This window comes from Rhyacophila brunnea, unplaced genomic scaffold (genome assembly GCF_057557595.1).
Source record: "Rhyacophila brunnea isolate RB1 unplaced genomic scaffold, BYU_Rbru_1.0 scaffold_2, whole genome shotgun sequence".
Taxonomy (NCBI): domain Eukaryota; kingdom Metazoa; phylum Arthropoda; class Insecta; order Trichoptera; family Rhyacophilidae; genus Rhyacophila; species Rhyacophila brunnea.
Genome location: NW_028232859.1, coordinates 16754579 through 16778834, shown reverse-complemented (window position 1 = coordinate 16778834; position 24256 = coordinate 16754579). Strand labels below are relative to the sequence as shown.

General features: G+C 33.2%; 1 protein-coding gene across 1 annotated transcript; it reads left to right on the top strand.

Moving 5' to 3' along the window:
- Positions 1 to 1727: 1727 nt before the first annotated feature.
- LOC147071970 (sodium-coupled monocarboxylate transporter 1-like) lies at positions 1728 to 24256 on the top strand. Its single transcript, XM_085946695.1, has 13 exons — positions 1728 to 2167; positions 5651 to 5810; positions 6632 to 6697; positions 7401 to 7452; positions 10687 to 10754; positions 12427 to 12581; positions 13291 to 13431; positions 16021 to 16239; positions 17208 to 17350; positions 17987 to 18114; positions 20497 to 20687; positions 22273 to 22462; positions 24087 to 24256. Exons 1-13 carry the CDS (start codon positions 1941 to 1943, stop codon positions 24126 to 24128), a joined length of 1782 nt encoding a protein of 593 aa, XP_085802821.1. The 5' UTR covers positions 1728 to 1940; the 3' UTR covers positions 24129 to 24256.

Below are 24256 nucleotides of genomic sequence, written 5' to 3'. Positions count from 1 at the left end.
GCGGGATCATACCGAGATAGTGACACCACACGGTTAGCCGAAACGAATGACTGACCGACAAAAGCAGCATATTATGCACATGCGACGACGCAACATTTTACTATTCTAACTGCCGACAATGTCGAGTGAAATTTGTTACATGCGACAACCATTTTTCATATTAAAAATATCGCACTAATGCTACATTATGTGCGGCAGTACTGGTCGGCGGGATAATTAGATTCATCACTTCCAACCCCTGACTCCTCTGTTTCAGTACACAATTACAGAGGACACTAAGACTTCATGACACTAAAGATAAATGACGGCAGAACAAGTCAAGATTCTTTTTTTCTACACTTTTTCTTTAAACACTAAGGTGCATGCATGGTCGCTACATCAGCCCCGTGCAGCTTCGTTTCGGGACAAGGAAGTGTGGCACTAAAATCTTTTCTTCCGGACACGTTAATAGCGTCAAGGAAGGCGACCGTCCGCAAATCGCGGCTGCAAATACATGACGGGTGGAGATGGGGTAGATCAAATCATTAGTGTTATATTGTGTTTTGTGAATGACAACAAAATTTCATCGACAAGTTTGCGTGTGCCATCGGGCTCTATAGCGATGTATCTATCAGTGGCGAAGGGTGACTTTTGGAAAGAGGTATGCTCTGGAGATCTGATAAAAAGAGCACACCTGTCAGGTATACTTACGAGAATAGTACGATATTTACTACTAATGAATAGGTACACACTAGTAAATGAAACTTCAAAAACTCATTGACGACATAAAAATGAGCGATGTGTTTAAATTACGTATTTTTTAAAACATGTATACCCATCAAAAATCATTAGATAAAATTTATTTTTATTTATAAAAACAATCTATACTTACTTATTTATTAATATTCGATTAAGCGCTGCTGAAATTATTTTTTTAATTATCTTAGATTTTGGACAAAGTGCGCAGTCGTGACAACATTATTATGCGCAAATGTTTTAGGCTCTGCGATAGGAGCTTACCTTATTTCGTACAAATCAGCAGACTTGCTGAGGTTACGAGACGTAAAGTCCATACGAAAAAAATTCAGAATTATTTCACACATAATCGGAGATTTATTTACGTCGAGACGTCGCGGCGTTTATTATTTATTTACGGCGCGCTGTGGTATATTTTTTAATACCTTTGCAGTTGTTTTGTAAACTGTGTAATACTGTAATACATTTCTACATATACGACATCTCTCGTTGGCAAAATAAATTATTTTTATATAACATAAAATAATGAAGTGATTAAGTATATTATAAAAATGTCAATATGCAATTAAAAAATACATTTCTTAAGAAGGTAGGCTTTAAATAATCGCCTAGTATGGAGTCTTCGCCACTGGTATCTATAGTGCAAGCTATAGCCCTTTAGCGGACATGTACCAATAAAACTAAGAAAAGGGGTCAATCTCATGGGTTTATAAAATTATATGCAGTTTCTGTAGCTAAAATTGAGTAGCATCAATTTAATATTGAAAAAAAACTACATTAATGTTTTGCAACTATATTCTTTTGAATATAATGTGCAATCTTATCGCATGTAGGTATAATCTGTGAAATATTTGCAGGACATCTTTATCTTCTTACTTACAGCTCGTGTCGCGAACACTGCCTACATTTTTTCATAGTTAATAATATTAACTTCGTTAGATTTTTATTACCAATAAAACATAATTATTCACAATCTTTCTTGTTTCAACAATAGTTATTATTTTATTTTACCGTGTACTTAATCATCCAGCAATTGCGGGATGTTATATATAATTATATTGCATTTATTTAACAGTAAATACTAACATTTATTTTATTGAATTCTTAGTATTAGTGCGATGTCACAGTATATTTGTACGTTTCCATTTTGAGTGGCATTTTAGTGAAATTATTAATTACAAGTTCTATTTTTATCGTACTTCAAAATGGACGAAGAAAGTACGACATCAAAAGTTATCCTCACTGTCGAGGAAGTAGCGCTCTCCATGCAGAGATTTGGATGGCCAGATTATGCGGTGTTTCTCTTCATGCTGGTGATATGCGCGTGGATTGGCATCTATTGGGGTTTCATGAGAAAGCAGAATGCTCAGGAATACCTGGTTGGGGGTAGGCATATGAAGATTCTCCCCGTATCAGTGTCATTGGTCGCTAGGTGAGTTGGAAAGGTTTATAATTTTGTTCCGCGTTGAAATTGAATGTTCTGACGATTGGCTTATAAGTAGTTTGATATACAGACCATGGCCCCACATCCTGAAGCGGTTCCCCAGGACAGGTTCAATGGCGGGCCCCCCTACATATCGCTAAAGTTAAGAGCAGTGTGATTTTCTACAGTAGTGTTCCCCAAGTGGTTTCCACGGAACCCCAGCGTTAAGGGTATTCGGTGTATTTTTAACGATTTTTAAATAAATCCAGTTTTTTCTTTTGTGATATTTAGCCAAGTAACATGCAGCCCTTCGCCATGTTGGGTAAAAAAAACCATTTTGTAAATCAGGAATCACACTTAAAATAAAATTCTACATGAGAATTATCATTTAATTATATCATTAATCATATTACACCAAATTACATCACACAGCCACATATTTTTTAATGTTAACAATCATACGTAGCGCCGCAGGCGACTTTTTTACTCTTAGATAAAATTTATGGTGTGTTCTTTTTTCACTTACTTACGTGTACGGGGTCGACCCGCCATGCCGGGCCCCCAGGCTAGAGCCCTGTCGGCCCCCACTATGTGGAGGCCATGATACAGACTACTAATGAAATGATAAATTTAATTTATAAATTATGATGCACCACCAAGTTAACGTTAAATATCTCATAGGAAATTATTTGCCGAAAAATTACTGGTCAACTAATTTTACGTTCTAAAAGAATTTTTGTATTCTACGTCTAGATAATCACAAGTGAGTAATTTAAAAGTGTCTCAATGAGTGTAGCAAAATGAGAATAATTATTTTAATATTAAAATGTTAGACATAACGTAGAAAGATCGCAAAAGAAACCAATCGATAAATAGGCAGACAAAAATACCTACGCAACACATAACATGTCACCAATCCGATTAAATATGAATGAATGGTCAATCCACTGCTGGATGAAGGCCTCCCCAAGGTTTTTCCAACTCTCTCGGTCCTGTGTCGTTCGCTGTCACGTATTTCCGCCGAGCTTTAAGCAGTTCGTCAATCCAGCGGCTTTTAGGGCGACCCTGTGGCCGTTTCGTGCCCCTTGGGTACCACTGGATGACGGCATTTGTCCAGCGGCCGTCTTTTCGGCGAGCAATGTGCCCCGCCCATCTCCATTTCAACTGTTTGGCAACGTCTATTACATCGCGTACTCCTGTCTACTTCCTACCCATTCGTTTCTCTTACGGTCCTTTCGCGTGGTGCCCAACATACACCTCTCCATGCCTCGCTGTGCGACTCTTAGCCTTTGGACATCTCTCGTGTTGAGGGTCCACGTCTCGCAGCCATACGTGAGCACGGGTAGCACAAATTGGTTGAACACCCTACGCTTAAGAGATTTAGGTCACTCTTTAAGATACTATCCAGACGTCCGAAAGCACTCCATCCCAGCTTTGTTCTTCGAGCAATTTCATCGTGCATGCTTCCGTCTATGGACACCTGCTGTCCGAGATAGACGTGGCTGCTGACTTGCTCGAGTTGGGTGCCATTAATACAGATAATCGCAGGGTCCGAAAAACAGTTCCTCATCACTTTTGTCTTTGAGACGTTTATCTTTAGGCCGACCGTTTGACTGACATCCGTGAGTTCTTGCATTCTACTTTGGAGGTCTTTCGGGTCTTGTGAAAGTAGACATATATATTATAACAATAATCAAAAATTGCATCGCACAACCACATAATTTTAATTTTTAATTATGCTTTAAGTGAAATAGCGCCGCAAGCGACATTTTTTTACTATTAGTGCAATTTTGTAATTGTGTTTATCTCACTTGACTGGTCAATTCGCCAGGCCGGGCCCCCCTTAAGCCACGGCCTCCAGGCTAGAGCCCTGTCAGCCCCACCCCCTTGTGGGGGCCATGATATATTTATTCACTTTCGTTCAATTCACAACCCATGTCTGTATGGAAGTACATGGTAGTGTAACAACTAGTGACCATGGAAAGAACTTCATACAACAATGGATCGACCCCAGCCGATCATGGGCAGCAAGAAGGTGTTATTTAAAAATAAATACCTGTTTTAAATGATATGGTAAGGTACAAAAAGTGGGCGTAGAAGCCATCTACGGCAGTTTTCACACCTCTACGCCACTATCCATAAAAAAATTAACGCATGCATATTCCATTTTTTATTAACAACAAGGTAATTAATTGATAGAACATAATAAAATATTGTTTTGATGACTGGCTAAACTTACTTCACAAGGTGGGCTTTCATTGTCCATTGAGATTTACCCGATACCATGCTTTGTACAATGTCAGTCGAAATGATTATAATAATGATAGTTGTTTCTTCACTTTTGATACCATTAAAAACCCGCCTTCTTCCGCGCCATTTCCAACATTTTGTATAATCGGTTATTCAAATGTAGATGTAGAATGTAGAAAAAAAGAATAACAAAGAGTGAATACATATTATGTATTCACTCTTTGTTATTCTTTTTTTGTCCTCTCTTATACTAATATTACATAAATAGAGCTTGTTATTTCTTGATTTCTTTTATTTCTCAAGAATCGAGAATTCTCCAAATCAAGAATATATTTTTCTCGAGAATCTCGACAATTTTCTTGAGAAACCGACATTATTACGAAATTACCTCGCGCCGATATTTATAATTTCGTATATCTTCCGTCCAAAAATAACAGATCATTTCACTGGCAGTATCAAAGTCCTCCGCCGGAAAAAAAATATCACTCGCGATTTTCAAAGTCACGGTTGACAGAAAATCCGGATAAGTTGTATACAATAAAATTATTGTAGCGTTATTTCAGCACGAAAGATGGGAATCAAAAAACTCTCGATCTGGCAATAAAAATTTAACGCTTTCTTTTATCAGAGAAATTGGCCTATTCTGATTATTTCGACGAGATTTCTCGATCACAACCTAATATGGGTATACATTTCACAACAAAAACAACGATATTTTATACCTTACCTTATCCGTTACAGCGCTCGAAATGGTAAAGTTTACGAACCGTAGCGATCGAAAATTTTCTGAGGATATTAACATGGTTATCAAATTTTATGTCTATTTTATAAACATAGGTGTGCTAGATTTTTTGTTATATGGCATATAATTAGCTCAGACGGTCAAATTATTTTATCCACGAGACGGAGCGATAACTTTACAGATTTCACGAACCGGAACGGCGCACGGTGCGCTCCAGTCCATTTCGAGCCCTGCCGTTTATATGTATTAATATTGTTTTTCCATTTTCTTTAATTTGTATAACAAACATATGATAAACTACCCTCGATGGCCGCCGATAGCAGTCTTGTGTATAGAATAGATGCGCTGGTCCCTCAAATGCAGTGCAATCATCGCATAAGTAAAATCACCAGTCAGAGTTGAATAGTAGGTAATATAGGTACCTACTTTAGATAAAGTATATATATATGGTACTAGTCTACCATGAAAAAATATTAAGACACACAATTTATTTTTTTCAGTTTTATTTCAGGAATATCATTGTTAGGAACTCCGACGGAAGTGTACGTATACGGGATGCAGTACATGTACATCGCGGGGGGCGTAATCATCATGGCATTAATACTGACTTACATTTATCTGCCGGTCTATCATGAACTAAAGCTGACATCATCTTATGAGGTGAATATTAAACTTGTTTAGACCACAGAACGGATTAATAAAATAAAAATGTAAATCCAGTCGCCATAGACCAACACTTTAAAACAACATTTTCTCGATGTCTAATTTAATAATTGTATGACTGATTTCAACTGTTTCGAGGCCCCTCGAGGCGATATCTGCGTCAATAAAAATCGCCGGTATTACTCGTAGTATTTTCATTCGGTATTGCAATCACTAATCTAAAAGTAGAGTCCCGTGATACGCCCGATGAAGACCGGGTATGGTGGGAGGCGGGTGTGGTGTGGGGCGGGTGTAATTTTGTCGGGCCATGAGCTTAAATTTGTAAAAATTGTAAACTTAGAATTCTGTTCCCGGGGGAGTCTTTTTAATATTCTTTGACATATATAAATGTAGTTTAACATGTACCTACGAGTAGGAACTAAACTCTAAGTATAGATCATATTTCAACACAAATTATAAGTCGAGTCGATTGAAAAATGCGTGGTAATTTAAAATTTTAAAAAATATTGAAATTGTCAGTTAAAAGTTTTTATTTCACCAAAATAAAACTGTTTAACAATGATTATCAGTATATTTAGTATGTACTTTTTTACAATGTAACTCCCTCAACATTAATTTCGCTGCCTTAGCTGCTGCAATGGCTGCTGCGTACCTCATAGGACGCCACTGATTTCAACGAATCATTAATTACAAAAGAGTTGCCAGTATTTTCAGTTTTAAATGCATTGACGAAAATCAGTGAAATCAAAATTAAATAATATTTCACCGAATATTTATAGTGTTCGGAATAAAGTATAATTTTTTTTTTATTATTTTAGTATCTGGAGAGACGTTTTGACAAAACTATGCGGATATTTGGATCCATCCTGTTTACAATAAGTCTCGTAAGTAAAAAAACGTATGTTCACAATAATTATTAATAATATAATATATTATTTTGAAGCATAAAAACATAGAAATTAGTTTAATTAGTTGCCAATTACTGCAGCTCGGCGACCGTACTAGACCGGAAACACAGGAAACGAGAACAGACGTCCCCGGAAGTGCCTACGCATTCATTCATACAAGGCAAACGCTTTTACGTTAAACGCGGATCATAAATCGGCATATTTTATAAATTAACCTAAAGCACCAATGCGATTAGCATAAATATCTATAATACCCATAACTTTGTCAAAGAATCAAATATTTGAAAATTGACTATTATTAGCAAACCATACTACCACCAATGTTTTTTTTTGAAAATTATTAAAATCTATATAAAAACACTTGAATGCAAAATTTTAATTCGGTGTAGTTTATACTGAATATGCAAAATTTAATCAACAGACAGAAACAACATGTCCTCTAAGTTTAATTGCTTTATGACAATCATGAGCGAAATTATAAGTAATTGAAAAACCCAAACAAATATTATAAATAAAATATTCATCCACGAAACGAAGTAGTTCATGAGGATTATCTATGTACATTAAATTTTGCTATGAAAAGTAATTGTATAATAACAGCTGCTCTCAGCATCTTATTAATTGAAACTTAGAAATGCAATTAAAATTATATTATATGATGCATTTTGAATGATTTTAGATAACATGGCTGCCAATCGTAATTTATGTACCCGCACTGGCATTTAATCAAGGTAATAATTATATTGTTTATCTACTTTAATGTGAAAATGGCATGTAATTAATCAACTGGACTAAACGACTGCCCCATCCGCTAAATGTAAACAGATAAATCGAGTACCTACCTACAGCTGGTTCGACTAAGCCTGGTTTGAGCAAAGCCACCACAGGATAGTTTTATTGGAGGACTCATTGCCGACAAAACAGAACATGAGAAAAGAACATGACAAAACAGAACAGTGACAATACAGAACAGCCAGGGGGAAAATGAAACAATAATATTTTTTGTGGAATCTATTTAGGTTAGGTTATGTTAGTTTAGGGTTAGGCCATTATTTCGTTGTACATTTTGAACATATTACATCGATTAAGATGAGATATCCTAAGCTTGCCGGCAACACCGACTTAAGTTCCGCTTATTTGAGGCTTTCTAGCGATTAGGAATGCAGAAATTATGTATAGGGTAGTTGTACCAGTAGTCAGCCACTTAGCACATATCTGAAGTGCATACTGATGTAATATGTTTATAAATAACATTGGGTGTTTGTGTTTTTTTTTGTAATAAGCGAAATTTAACGAAGTGTTGTTGACATTTTTTATTATGTCTATATCTCATGGAGTTTAGCATATAAATATTGTTTTTGTAAAGTAAACCCAATTTCCCAGTGGCCAGCCACCATGTTCCTAATTCTGGCCACCCCAGCACCAGAAGTCAGCCGCCTGATTCTAAATAGGATTTGAATTATTATACTCTTACGATAATGCTAGTAAAACAGGGCTATTTAATTTGGGTACTCAAATTTTATTAAAAAAGGTAAAAAATATTTACTTATTATATAAAATTGTACGTATAATACTATTGTTAGACGATAAAAAAACTTGCAAAACATACTACAAACATAGAAAACTACGACTACTTAGGTACAAAAATCGCAGACAAAACTGTCTGCATCAGCACATGCCACATGACACCACACATCGCAGACCACGCATTTAATCCATTCTTCCCCTAATGAACCTTGTGAAAATTTTCGTTTGCAATATTCGCACTCAGCATCGTCAGAAGATAGAACAGAGTTTTCACTGTTTTCTTTACGTGCTTTCAGCTTTTTCTTGGGTATCATCTCCGTAGTTGCAACACTTTTATTTTCTTTTAGAACATATTTTAAAGAAAGTGCTCTTTTTTTAGTTTTTTTGGCTATATTTCCCGCTTTCTGACGAGCCTATTTCCTCGTTCTTATTTCTTCAGCCTTTTTCATTTTTAAAGCTTCCTTGTTCGTTTCAAGCAACCTCCATGCACTCGAAGAAATCGCACTGGGCTTGGAAAGTTTCTGTTTGGAATTAGATGGGCTTGGAAGTGGGGAAGGGTAAAAAAGATGGCTAGAAAAAGGTGAAGGAAAGGAAGGGTGAGAGAAATTTGGTTGGTAAGAATATGTCTTCTAGCACAGTATTTTTTTTTTATTCAGTTGTTTCAGATTCGTCATATTGCCGCAACAAACGCTTCTTTGGCTCCATATCTGTAAACTGAAAACAAATAATCAATTTATCAACTAGATCTTGTTATAAATACAAGTAGCTGTTTTTATTATGAAAGAAATCTACAATGATTAAATGAAGAACTTAAAAGGTGGCTGACCTAAGGATTTGAGAACTCCAGTTCTCGGCCGCCAGCATAATAGTACTTTTACAAGCGGCTGACTATAGGATCCTTTGAGAAAAATAAATATTTTTTAATTGTATTGATTAGAGAACATCATTAGCTTGTCATTTCAATACCAAGCGATATTATATATTTTTTTATCAAATAATCCAGTTGTTGGCCGGGTGGCTGACTTTTGGAAAACTCGGAAAAAGTTGACCCTAAAGGCAGCCGCTTTAAAAAAGTAACTAATATTATTTAAATGCATTCTTTTTACACTAAAACATAATAAATATATCATGATTAAGTAGAAGGAAAACTTACCTTGAACAAATTATCACAGAATATTGAAGTATATCGTATTTTCGAGCACTGTGTCAACTCGTCCAAAACGTCAAAAACACATACTCACTCTCCGAACTTCCAACTCCAACTAAATAAATATTAAAATTTATTTCTCATTCGAACCACAGATGGCAGTACACTATTGTCAATAATCGTTATTAGGTGACCGAGCATTGGGTCAAATAAATTAAATAATTTAATGTTTACTTTACTTCGCATACAATGTTTTGTTTGGCATGGCTGACTACTGGAGCTGGCTGACCAAAGGAGCACCTACCCTATAATTTGATTTATTATGTCGTATTGAAAATCTGTGCTATTAAAAATCTATCAACATAATAGAGATAGGACAATTTCAATATTAAATTTATATTTTTTCCTGAAAGGTCATAGTTATATTTATCGTTGTTCTGTTTTGTCACTGTTCTGTTTTGTAATGTTCTGTTTTGTCATGGAACCGCCGTGTTCACATAGGGAATGGTTTGATTTGGATAGATGAGTTGCATGTTAAATAATACAGAAGCATTAACACACCTTCTACTAATGTACCTAATGCATAGATCAATGCTACATATTTTTTGGAAATCGATATTACCACCGGTTTTTGTGTGAAGGACTCGTCTGACTTTGACAGCTGGTGAATAATGTATACTATTTAGAAATATCACTGATTCAATTTGAAACGAGAAAGGGCGAATCAATATGTCAAGCAATCTGGGATCTGATTTTGACAGCTGAACAGTGGACCACTCGTTGCTTGTGCAAATAGATATGCCCAGGCTTTATTAATCTAAAGATGGCGCTGGAAGACTACATTCAACCTGATTCAATACAGCCAATGCCTAAAACGGGTCCGTGACGCTTTTACATTATTTAATTTGAAACTAGGTATAATATTGTATTTGTCAAGCATGTGCTAACACTGGTGCTGATTAAGGTTTTATTCGTTTTTCCCGGAGGTCTCGGGTAAAATAGATAATAACTATGAATTGTATTTTTTCTTGTTAATTAATGATTATATTAGTCTTTTTCTATTTTTCATAACCCGTATGTACACTATTAGGTACCTACATGCAAAGTACGAAATTAATATAAGTACTTAATAAAAATGTGGATCACAATGCCAATATTTTTATTTGATTTTTATCATCTTCCTTTAACATGTTCGCTTTTCACGAACTTCCTCTATATGTTATACTACTACTATAATATAAATTAATGTATTAAAAGTATTAAATATATTTTCTTTAATTTATTGTTTTAGTAACTGGAATCAATGTTCATATCATCACACCGATAGTGTGCATTATTTGCATATTTTACACGTGTATGGTAAGTACATACATAAGTACCTCAGTGAGTTAGTACACTGTATTGATAATAGGATACATACAGGGCCGAATATACGAAAGCCCAGGCCCCCCGGATTTTTAATTTCCCCGGAGCCCGAAAAATGAATATGAAAAATAATAGATTTTGATAAAATGATTTCACAAATATAAATTAAGTAGCGTAATTTGAATGAAAAAATACCATTTTATAACATGACATTTTAATGTTGGTGTAGATCCGTCCCTGGGTATCTAACTATCTGTTGTTAAGGCTCTTACCTATGCTTTAAAATAAATTAAATACGAAAATTTGCTAAACATAATACAAAGTATTTTTTTTCAATAATCAAAATTGATTTATTATTCCATGCGTAAGTGAGAAATCAGTGATATATTTAAGTACCTACCTAGTATATAATTATTAGCCTGTAATTATACCTTTATTAAATTTAATATTACCGCCCCATGGAGGACAAAAAAATCGTTAGTTAAAGTACTTATATTATGCAATATGAATAGGTATTTAAAATAAACAGAACATATCAATAATTATTATGTCAGAATAACACATTGATTACTATCTAAGAGCGCCATGCAGAACCCCACTTAGGCGCGTAAATCTTCAAGTTCCACGCCTAACTTTAAGAGGTCATTTTCGGCTACCTAAGTTCAGTGAGAAAAACTTATATTATTATTCTTATTAAAACGCCTAAGTGGAAGAGAGAAAGAACGTGTGGCCTATTTCATAATATTATTCTTGATAGAATGGCTAGCTTCGTATTTTTCCGCTAGGTGCCTCTGGTAGATAGAGGTATCGCCTTGACAACGACAGCTCTGCATTACGTTCTAAGTGTGTAGGTAACGTTATAATCATTTACCTAAATACTAATAGTGATAATTTCTTAATCCATATGGTCAGTACATTTTTTTTTTTATTATTATTGAATATTTCTTCTCACCATCTGTAAATTAAACTTGTAGTAAAGGACATATTAATAAAGGTAACCGGACAAAACAGAACATGATATAACAGAACATGATACAACAGAACATGAAGAAACAGAATGGTGACAAAACACATCATGAAAAAACAGAACATTGATAAAACAGAATAGCCAGGGGAAAAATAAAACATTCATTTTTGTAGTATCTATTTATTATAATTATTAAATACTTATAAAACTTAAGTTTATAAACGAAATATATACATATTTGATATATATAATCACTGCATGTTGGCAATTCATTGTAAAAACCTCAGTGTATCTGCTTGATTTTGATAATCATGTACAACTCCACAGAATTATTAAACTCATTATTTTGTTGTACCTAGTCACCCAAACATTTTGAACATATTAGATTGATTAAGACGAGATATACCTAGCTTGCCGGCAACACCGAGTTGAGTCCCGTTTAATTGAGGCTTTCCAGTGATTAGTAATGCAGAAATTATAAATATAACATAATATAGAGATATGACAATTTCAATATTAAATGTTATATTTTTCCTGATAGGTCATAAGTTCTATTTATCGCTGTTCTGTTTTATCCCTGTTCTGTTTTTTCATGTTCTGTTTCTTCATGTTCTGTATATCCTTGTTCTGTTTTATCATGTTTTGTTTATTCATGTTCTGCTTATTCATGGAACCATTAATAAATTATTAAAATTTCAGGGTGGCTTACAAGCTGTAGTGTGGACAGATGTAATTCAAACAATTGTAATGGTCGGAGCAATATTTATAGTAGCAGTTAAAGGAACTGCAGACATTGGTGGCATTTCAACCGTATGGCAAAGAAATATCGACAGCGAAAGGCTAGAACCGCCAAAGTAAAAAATATTTTTTATCATATTATCAATTATTAATTTAAGATTCTTAAATAATTTTTGCGTCTGTTCAATATTGAATAAAAAAATTAAATATCTAGTAATTGCTCACAAATATAAAGACGTCGTAAATAAAGTTGGCTTATCCTCCTAGGCATCTACAAATTGAGTTAGTAACTAATTGAACGCTGTATTTCGAAAATGTTACAAGTCATTATTGTATTTTAGTCAAAATAGTGAAAACAATCCTAAGTACTTATATAAAAATAAATGAAAAGTTTTTATGTAAAATATATTATTTTATAAGTAGTAAGTATTAACTGTTGTCTTCAAAAAAACTTCAATAAAATTACCTTACACTTGTGTATTTAGGTAATATGAAGATTTTTGCAACTTATGTCACTCTTTTTTTAAATGTGACATGTAACGTTTTCGAAATACAACATTCAATTAAGTACCTTGATTTAATTTCAAAACCGGCTGCTATAACTTGGCGAAGACTGTAACACCCAATAGCGTGTATAAATGATTTAATTTGCATGAATCATAGTCAGGTCAGTAGCTCAGAGAATAGAACATTCACCCGGGCAGTGAAAAGATGTGAGGTTAGACTAGTAGTACTTAGAGTAATAATAATTATACATTAATATTATTATCGTTTATTGATTTACATTGATTGCAATTCCATAAACCTTTTTTATTTTTTTGGCAGCTTTGATCCAAGCCCGTATGCGCGTCACACCGTTTGGTCTCTTGGAATTGGTGGCTGCTTCTATTGGCTCGTTTCAAATGGTGTCAGCCAGTCGATGGTTCAAAGATATTTGTCTCTGCCAAGCTTAGCTGCAGCACAAAAGTAAGGCTTCACTTATTATTTTACTCCTCTGTTCCCTACCGCTACTGGCTAAGATAACTTTTAACTTCAATGAATTTAAATACACACTTTAGAGTATGAAGTTCTTGTTTCCATCACCTATTGATAATATGCCAAAATATGTATAAATGCCCATCCCGTGCGTTGCCATTAGATACTATTAGCATGTTAATTAAATGTGGTAATTAACTGGTCCGCAGTGCTATAAATGCAACACTTTGGGTGCAGCGCAATGCAACAAAAGTGAATTAATTATTAATTGTATTTTTTACTAGCTGTACCTACATCTAATATATAAAAATCAATATTTGTTTGTTTGTTTGTATTTTATGTGCTGCCATTTGCTTGCACTTGTGCGAAGTTTATAGGCTATAATATCTCATATATAAAAATGAATGTCTGTCTGTCTGTCCCGTATGTGTTCCTATACCATTCATCTGATTGCGATGAAACTTTGGTGAGTTGTTATGTGCACACCTGCGAAGATTTTTTAAATAGAAAAATCACCTTCTTCTTCTCCATTCTTTCTTCTTTTATTCGTATGGTTCCTATACTTTCGAAATATACGAAACTTTCGTCAGTTGTTGTGTGCACACCCGCGAAGGTTTCTGAATTAGAAAAACTATCTTCTTCTCCATTATTTCTTCTTTTATTCGTATGGTTCCTATACCATTCATCCGATTGCGAGGAAAACTTCGTCAGTTGTTGTGGTAACACCCGCAAAGGTTTCTGAATTTGTACAACCATCTTCTTCTTCTTCATTCTTTCTTCTTTTATTCGTATGGTTCCTATACTTTCGAAATATACGAAACTTTCGTCAGTTGTTGTGTGCACACCCGCGAAGGTTTCTGAATTAGAAAAACTATCTTCTTCTCCATTATATCTTCTTTTATTCGTATGGTTCCTATACCATTCATCCGATTGCGATGAAATCTTCGTCAGTTGTTGTGGTAACACCCGCAAAGGTTTCTGAATTTGTACAACCATCTTCTTCTTCTTCATTCTATCTTCTTTTATTCGTATGGTTCCTATACCATTCATCCGATTGCAATGAAACTTTTGTCAGTGGTTGTGCCAATACCCGCGAAGGTTTTTGAATTAGTACAACCATCTTCTTCTTCATTATATCTTCTTTTATTCGTATGGTTCATATACCATTCATCCGATTGCGATGCAACTTTCGTCAGTTGTTATGCCTACGCCCGCGAAGGTTTCTGAAATAGTACAACCATTTTCTTCTTCTTCTATTCGTATGCGTTCCTATACCATTCGTCCGATTGCGATGAAATTTTGATCAGTTGTTGTGCGCACGCTCACGAAGGTTTCTGAATTAGTACAACCATATTCTTCTTCTTCTATTAGTATACGTTCTTATACCATTCATCCGATTGTGATGAAATTTTGATCAGTTGTGCGCACGCAATGATTAAAACAATGAATTAGTCAAAAATCTAAAAGGTAAAAAATTGAAAACTTAATAAACTAAATTTTAATAATAATAATAATAAGGATGACCATAAAATATAATGTAATAATAACGTAACTGTTGACATAAATATGTAACAAATTCACATTTTTTTTACAATAATTGTAAGTTTATCTTTGACCTAAAAAAACAAATCTTTTTAATGTTTTCAGATACATATTTATTAATTAATACAGTTGAAATTGTAAATAATCAAAAAAAAATCTCAAATTGTAAGCTTCGTATTTTTCCGCTAGGTGCCTCTGCTGGTATAAGCATCGCCCTTAATTAACTAAATTTTAATAATAAATATGACCATAAAATATAATGTAATAATAACCTAACTGTGAACTGTGTTTAATATGTAACAAATTCACATTTTTTTTACAATTGCAAGTTTATCTTTGTCTTAAAAAAAAATATTTTTCTTTTTAATGTTTTCAGATACATATTTATTAATTAATACAGTTGAAATTGTAAATTATCAAAAAAATGTCTCAAATTGCAAGCTTCGTATTTTTCCGCTAGGTGCCTCTGTGGGTCTATTCTAAACTTATCGACAGCTAAAGTGATCAATACATCGGCTAACTATGGTAGGTTTGTATCAAATTATTAGCACTTATTGTAACAATTACAATAAGTTGGATGTAATTGTTGCAATAAGTGCTATATTTTAACAGCACCCCTCTTGACTGTGATAAAATTTAGAGCGAGATGGACAGTTTTGACTGTTTAGACGGCTAACTTATTGTAACAATTATAATACCTCAATACAAATATGTAATAAACACTCACTTTATCACTTTAGCGGTCGATAGTCGCCTTGTATATAGAATGGACCCGCTGGTAGGAAGAACCCTCCCCCTTAACATATGTTTAAGTTTATCCCATATTTCTGATAGACAAAAAGCACTCACAGTATTGTATACACTGACAAGCTTCAACTCATCATAACCACCTTATGTATTTCACTTTTTTTGGAATATTCTTCTTCTTCTTCCTAGTGCTAGCTCCAGCATTTGCCTCCATCCAGGTTTATCCAAAGCCGCTTACCTCCAGTTTACTATTGCGCCATCTTAATTATTGTAATATCATATTAATTTCAGAGCTGCATGGTGTTTTGTGGTTGGCGTATTGGGTGTCATTGGATTGTGCTGCTATTGTGGCCTACTCATTTATGCAACATACCATGATTGTGATCCTCTCACAACAAAGTTGGCAAGAGCCAAAGATCAACTTTTGCCTCTTTATGTTATGGACGTCTTGGGAGATTTTCCCGGAATGCCGGGATTATTTGTTGCTGGAGTCTTTAGTGCAGCTCTCAGGTACAGACCAGAGCATGTTGTAATATTACCTCTTACCATTTTTATTAATATTCATTCTATAAGTAGATTTTTGGACGCCAATTAATTTTTTTCACTTTTATAATAAACTTTTATTTACACCCAATGTTATTCGATTGACAAGAAGACAATATGATCAAGCTATAAATAATAAATACCAAAGCAATGCAAAACAAAGCTACCTACTATCTTTTTATAACCCAGATTTAATTTTCATATACAGTATAACCCCTATTTTACGTTTTTTAAGGGACTGAAGAAAAAAAACCTAATTGGAGGGAAAATGTAAAAGGGGGGTATTGAAAAAAAGAACATTTAAATTTTATGTTTCTAAAAAAATAACGTTTTATTAAAAAACAACATTTATTAGTTTGTTGCAATTTTGTTTTTTTGTTATGTAAAGAACAAACAACGTGCGCCGTTCTAAAGACAAGGAGTTTTCCCTCCAAACACCTTACGCCGTTCGAATGTCACGACCAATCATTGTCAAGCGCGCGTAACTCGCATATTTTGAATATTTCCGACGTAAATCGCGGGAAAGAAAAACGTAAATGCGGGTATTAAATGTACTGAAATACATCGGGACTGAAAAAATTACACGCAATTGCCGGGAAAACGTGAATTCCGGGCACGTAAAAACGAGGTTATACTGTATATTATAATTTGTATTGGTTAAAACCAAGATTTGAAATTTGACATGTACCGTTACACTGATGGAGACGCTCATGTGCGTAAAAATTCTACAAAGCCCAATTTCATTTTTGAGTTACATATTTATAACGTCATTAGCTCATTGGCTGCATACCACCTTATACTTATAGGTCGACCAATGAACGATTTTACAAAATACCAAAAACTACATAGGTATACGAGAGAACGAATTTAGCTTAAAGCATATCAAAACGGTTTCATTACTTTTCGTACTGATTAAAATATTTATTTTATTATAGCTCCCTCTCCACGGGCCTAAATTCAATGGCAGCTGTAGTACTGGAAGATTTTTATAAACCGTTTGCCAAAACAACCATGACTGAATATCAAATGAGTGTCTTGATGAAGGGTTCCGTCATCATTTTGGGTGTCATTTGTGTGTGTATGTATTTTATTATTTAAACTAATTTTAAATTACTACTTTTATTAGTGTACTCACTACCTAAAACCACGCTTTACAAGTCACTTATAAATGCTGTGCTCACTACACCTCGGAAACCTGGATATTAATTCTGCCAAATGACGAGTCCTAATCATTTCCTCCATCATATCTATGAGCCAATAAATACTGGAAGCAAACAGCTCTGTATGAATGACAATGTACCGGCACATGGAAAAGATGGCAGTTAAAGCACAGCAACACTCGTTGCAATGTGACACTACTGGTTCAAAAGCAGTAACGTTGCTGGTCACACGCGAGACATCGGCTCAAGCGTGAAATGTCATTTATATGACAGTAGTACCTATATATATTTTCTATGGTAATTTTGCCTGCCGCAGACAATACACTCCAAAGTCAATCTAAAATGTTAAGCAATCAAAGAGACAAGCTAAAAGCATGCTGGGTAAGTAAAGCTATCGATGACTGCCATATTGTATTGATGAGAACAATTTTAGACTATTAAAACTTTTTCAGACAAAATTCTTTAACATTTATACAAAAAATTGAATCTTATATCTATGTTAAGATTCATATCTGAGTTTTTTTTTGTATTATTTATCGACTAATTTATTGCAGGTTTGGTTTTTGTTGTGGAAAAAATGGGAACTGTTTTACAGTTATCAACCAGTTTGGGAGCCATCACTAATGGAGCATCGTTAGGAATTTTCAGTGTCGGTCTTCTAGTACCAAAAGTTCACTCAAAAGTAAGACAATATTGATGCATATAACACAGCTGATGTTGTATGTCCAGTTTTTACACAAAACGCCTTTTGCATCTTCTTCTTCTTCGATGGCGCTACAGCTCAAGTTGAGCCCTGGCCTCCTCCACCGCTGTCCTCCAGCCGGAACGGTCCTCCGCACGTCCTTTCCAGTTCCCGACCTTTAGCAGCTGGTTGGCATCCTTTGCAACACTATCACCCCATCGTGTGCGCATCTTCATGCTGTAAAAATATTATATGCATGACAAAGTATGACAATTAACAACGATAATATCTCATTCGAATACATAATCTATTCATTTTTAGTTAATACAATAGCCCAATGATGGACCATTATTGGAAATATTAAATGTTTGGTTATAGGGGCTTTTGTAAGTTACATAGTGTTATAGCGGTTTTTGAAATACGCATTGAAGGTTATAGGGAATATTTTGACAACTTAATGTCGGAATCTTCCATTGGTGGCGCGTGGTAGGATGAAAAAGGGTTACATATTTTTATTTAAAGTTGTTGCTACAAAAATGTTGTTTTCTCGACACCAAAATATATTTTAAAAATAAAAATAAAACAAAAAATTTAAACGTTTTATTCATTTAAAATTAGTATTAGTAAAGTAGATATTCTAAAATATCAGTTTAAAATGGAAAAAAAACATTTTCATCTTGTTCCTACATTACATAAATACAAATTTAAGCAAAACTTTAATATATTAAAAATTAGGAAACATTAAAAATTATTAAAAATGTTACAGTTTTTCATTGTTCAGTAAAAATAATTCAATTAAAAATACAATGCAATTGACATAAAAACACTGTATGTATGGCATATTTTTTTCGTTTTCACAAAAATAATATAAAATAAAAAATATACATTGGTTTGTAGATTTAAAAAATGTATGAATGACGCGGTACTCTCATAATTTGACTGTAAAATGTTTCATTTATTTATTTTATATTTTACTTGAGTAAATTAATTGTTTGCCTTCTTTATTTTTCATACCATTTTTAATAAGTCGATAACATGTAAATAAGTGAGTCAAATATTATGTCACCGCGCTGAGCCAGTTGCATCAGTACTTGATCTTGAATTTGAAAGGTATTTGTTATACTTATAAGTTATATGTAATAAATTATAAAACATTTCACAGTACCTACACATTGATAACATACAAGTTCGGTTTGGCGCCATTGAAAAATGCTCCAAAATATAATAATTTACATTATTATCGCGCATTAGTGCCTGACTAATAAAATCGGTTTTATGGGGTTTGGTGCTCACATGTTATGAAAAGTATCAAATTTAATATCAGAGCAATTCCATTTGAATAATACTGTAGAGCTAAATATTTTCTTTAATAAACAGTGGCGTGCTTGACACAATCACAAAATCATACTGAAAATATTCTAAATAACATAACGCTGCCACTGCTAAATATGTGATAAGTGATAAGGTGATAACGTTTACCCATCAAAAGGTTTTTGTAGAGTTTTATACAGAAAAATAATGTTTTCTCCTTATTCACACAATTCAGGGAATTCTAATGTGTTCTCCGAAGTATCGGTGCTCACTAAATTCTCCATGTCTTTAGTAAATATTAAACTTTCTAGATCTCTCCAATTTTGCCCATAGTGTTTCTTTAACAAATTTTAGACATCAGCTACTTTCTTCTTATTTGGTACTAATCCTGGTGAAATGAGCGAAGGAGTTGCTAAGCCCATACGTTTTCCTTGTTTTAAAACCCCCTTCGCATTTAAAATTTCTGATCTGTACGATATTTCACCTTGCACTTTAATAATAATGTTTTTGTGTTTGGTTATGAAAAATCTCTTTGACTTGTTGAAAGGGAAATGCCAGGATGCAGTCGGTTTTAAATATATTTTTGAATCATGTTTCCAGTCAAACACCTCGATGTTTTTTCCTAAATTCCAGACAGTTGAATTTTCTGCTATTACTTCTACATAGTTGTCTGGATCTACAATAATATCCTTTTTCTTGAGGATTTTTTCAATGCGAGCAAAAACTCTGGGATATATGAGTGTCCAACAATTGGGAAAATGAGCTCAGTATGATTAATATTAATTGGAGCTTTTGCGACCAGCCATTGACTGAGCATGTAAATCCTTGTACCTTTCTAGAATATTATAGCAGTTTCACATAAATACAACCATAACAATGTATCAATCTAAAAACATGTTTTCTGTATTTATTTGACAAAATATTTTTTTTACACCGGTAATAAGGTAGGTAATTGTTCTACAACCTATTTTCATACTTAGGCAATATAACCATTTCCATACTATTGGATAATAATAGACACTTTATGTTAATACCCTTGAATAATGTAAGAATGATTTTTTAAATTCCCAGGGTGCATTAGTCGGTGGCATAGTAGGTCTGATAGCATTGGCATGGATTTGTATACGCGCGCAAGCAGCCATTGCAATCGGAGACCTAAGCTTTCCAGTAAAGACTGTCAGCACCGACGGTTGCCAGTATTCTTTCACTCCAGCTGTGCTGCCTGCTCATAATATTAGCACAACTGAGGAACCCCAGCCGGAGTAAGTAATAATTATTTTCTGACAAGCATATTTTGTTCTACATATGAGCCATTGAAAGCTGAAGTGGTGTAAAAAGTCAAAAAAGGACGATTTACAGAAATTGGGTTTTTAGTAGAAACTCTGTAAAGCTTGGTGTAATAGAGAAACTTTGATGCCCTTTGCACAATCTACTCATTAAAAAACCATCGTTAACTAATAGTGACTATTTTTACTTGAATACATTGGAAAATGTATCATTTATTTACTGTCAAAATGAATTATACCACTTCTGCTTTCAACGTTTTTTCTAAAATATTTTGTTTCAATGACTTACACCATTTTTGTGTGTATCTAAACCTACCTTCAACATTAGCACCTATCATCAGAGAATGAGCATTGAATAAATTTGACTAAAATGTTTTCATAAATTTATTAAGAATAAAAAACTGAATAAACATAATTATTAAAACATTTGATAAAGAAATGAAGTTAAAACTAATCACTCGTCAACTGCTTTGGCGTATTCAAGGGGACCGATGTCTTCGATTGTACTTCCTGTCTTCAGGGAGTTAAAAAAAAAGATGATGAAATACGACGCATCTGACAGCGATATCACCAACAAGTGACCATAGACTAATATACTTTTACAAGTGACATACACCACTACTCCGTAAAACGCTGTAGCTGTTCGGTTAGCCACTTTTAGACTGTTACTGTAATCTATGGATAAATAACTGAACTACACTTACACCGCTTTTGTACAATACAGAATGATGCTCAATCTTTCGATTTATGGTGTAAACTCTAAATTGTGCAAAAAGTGACTTACACCACTTTAGTTTTTAACGGCTCATATTATGTGTCTAGAATATTATAGCAGTTTAGCATCGACCTTAACAATGATGTGTCAATCTGAAAACATTTTTTTCTGTAGTATGTTATGTAAGTATATTATGATATTGACATTGGTGAAAATTGTTGAAGAAACAAACGCAGACAACGCAAAGAATTAAACTTTCTTTCATGCAGACAGGTTCTAGGCCAGGGTCTAGCAAAATTTTGACACTGTAGAGCCAATATGGCTAAGATAACTATTTAGATTGTTTTCAAGACCCATACATATATTTTTACGTAGAGGGGTGACAGATTAGAGAGTAGTGATGATTAGCAGTGTAAATGGTAAAATAGGAAGAACACCCATTGTTGAAAATGCTTTACAAAGACATACAAATTTGGAACTCTAAACCGCTTTTCTTGTTTAGTACCTACCTACAGCGATTATTCTATTTAATGCTTGTGTCTAATTGGTTAGAATGGATTCATAACAATACCTAGGATTGTTTCATTATTTTCTTTGGGCTTAAAATAACTATCCTGAAATAATAAATGTTGATAGGCGCAATGTTATTCTCAGTGGTATTTCGACAAGTATTCGTAATATGGTAGTTTTATTTTTTCATTAAATATTTCTGACGAGTATGTACCCCAAACGCCGACTCCTGGCCTAGAACACACTGTAATCTTCTGTGGCCAAAATGGAAGAAAGAAAGATATTTTAATTTCTCATTATTACAATGGTTTCCGTTTAAATTAATTTTTATTTCAGGGACCTTTTAATGTTATACCGTTTGTCATACCTTTGGTATACTCTCCTGGGATCTTCAATAACCATTGTCGTAGCATTACTAGTGAGCCTGTGTTGGCAACCTGTTGACACAAAAAATATTGATCCAATAGTTCTGGCACCATTTCTACGAAAATATTACACTGCTAAAGAAGGAAAATTGAATCAACAGGTGAATAAACCACATCGATTTTTTCATTTGTTAGCTATTGGAAGTGTAAACTTCCAACACCTACGAATAAATATTTAATTGTCGTAAATATAGAAGGGAGACCTGGGTATTACATATAAATATTATAATTATGTGCCTTTACTATAAGGTGCAAAAGAGATGGTGTGGTATGGGAAGTAAAATATGAGACAGTAATAATTTTACTTTCATTTCGTGAACATAGTTTAAATGCATTCTCCCGTAAGTTTATTGTTTAAAACTTACGATATATAACCAGGCTTCCCATACATCCTGATTTGACTAGGATTGACACGGTGATGGCTCCATAAGTTCCAACCGGTTTGTCATTTCATCCTCATTTATAATATTACTGATCCACCCAAAAGATATCGCCATCTATTGTATTTTTTTAAAAACTATATAGAGTGTACCAAATGTTTTGTCTTTAAGGGGGATCCTTATGCCAACAGAGAACCTAGCGGAAAAATACAAAGCTTGCGATTTGAGAATTTTTTTTTGATAATTTATAATTTCAACAGTATTAAGGTGAAGTCTTCACTGAGCCTTTTTTAACGAGGCACCTAGCGGAACAATACGAAGCTTGCAATTTGAGATTTTTTTTTTATAAATATGTATCTGAAAACATTAAAAAGAAAAATATTTTTTATTTTAAGTCAAAGATAAACTTACAATTTTATTGTAAAAAATGTAATAAAATGTGAATTTGTTGAATCGGACCACACCCTATTATTACATATATTTTATGGTCATATTTATTATTAAATTTTATTAAGTTTTCTAAGCATCACCTAAGAGATTTTTGACTAATTCATAGATTTAATATTTTTTATATCTATTTTAAAAAACATTGATTTTTATAAAAATATATAAATGTGTATAACTTGAAATCCTTTTTATTTATATCAAATCAAGTTTCAATATTGGGACCATTATATATATTTATTAATTAATACAGTTGAAATTGTAAATTATCAAAAACAAATTTCAAATTGCAAGCTTCGTATTTTTCCGCTAGGTTCTCTGCTGGCGTGCCTCTCCTCCTTAAGGTGAAGCCTTTACTGAGCCGTTTTTAAAGAGGCACCTAGCGGAAAAATACGAAGCTTGCAATTTGAGATTTTTTTTTGATAATTTACAATTTCAACTGTATTTATTAATAATTATGTATCTGAAAACATTAAAACGAAAAATATTTTTTATTTTAAGTCAAAGATAAACTTACAATTGTAAAAAAAATGTGAATTTGTTACATATTTATGGTATAGGTTACGTTATTGTTACATTATTTTTATGGTTATATTTATTATTAAAATTTAGTTTAGTTTTAAGTTTTCAATTTTTTACGGGTTAGATTTTTGACTAATTCATAGTTTTAATATTTATTTTAAAAAACATTGATTTTTATAAAAAATATAAATGTGTATAAATAACTTGAAATCTTTTTTATTGTAATTATTGTTCATATTTGATTTCAATTTTGTGGTTTTTCTCCTTAATAAAGAATTCCTAATTTTTTTAGTTTAGTTTGTACCTAGCAATTTGAAAAATAAATAATTATGTTAAGCCTATTATAAGTAATATAATATAACTAAATTTTAACTTTCAGGAAGAAGAATTAAAAAATGGAACAATCCAATCCACAAACTAAGATGTTGAAGCCATTCATTAAAAATAATTAACATAATATTATGATAGTGGAAATGTAAATAATATTATTTAGGAATCAATACTGAATTATTTTTAATATACGTAAATAAATGAAGACACTATGATGTT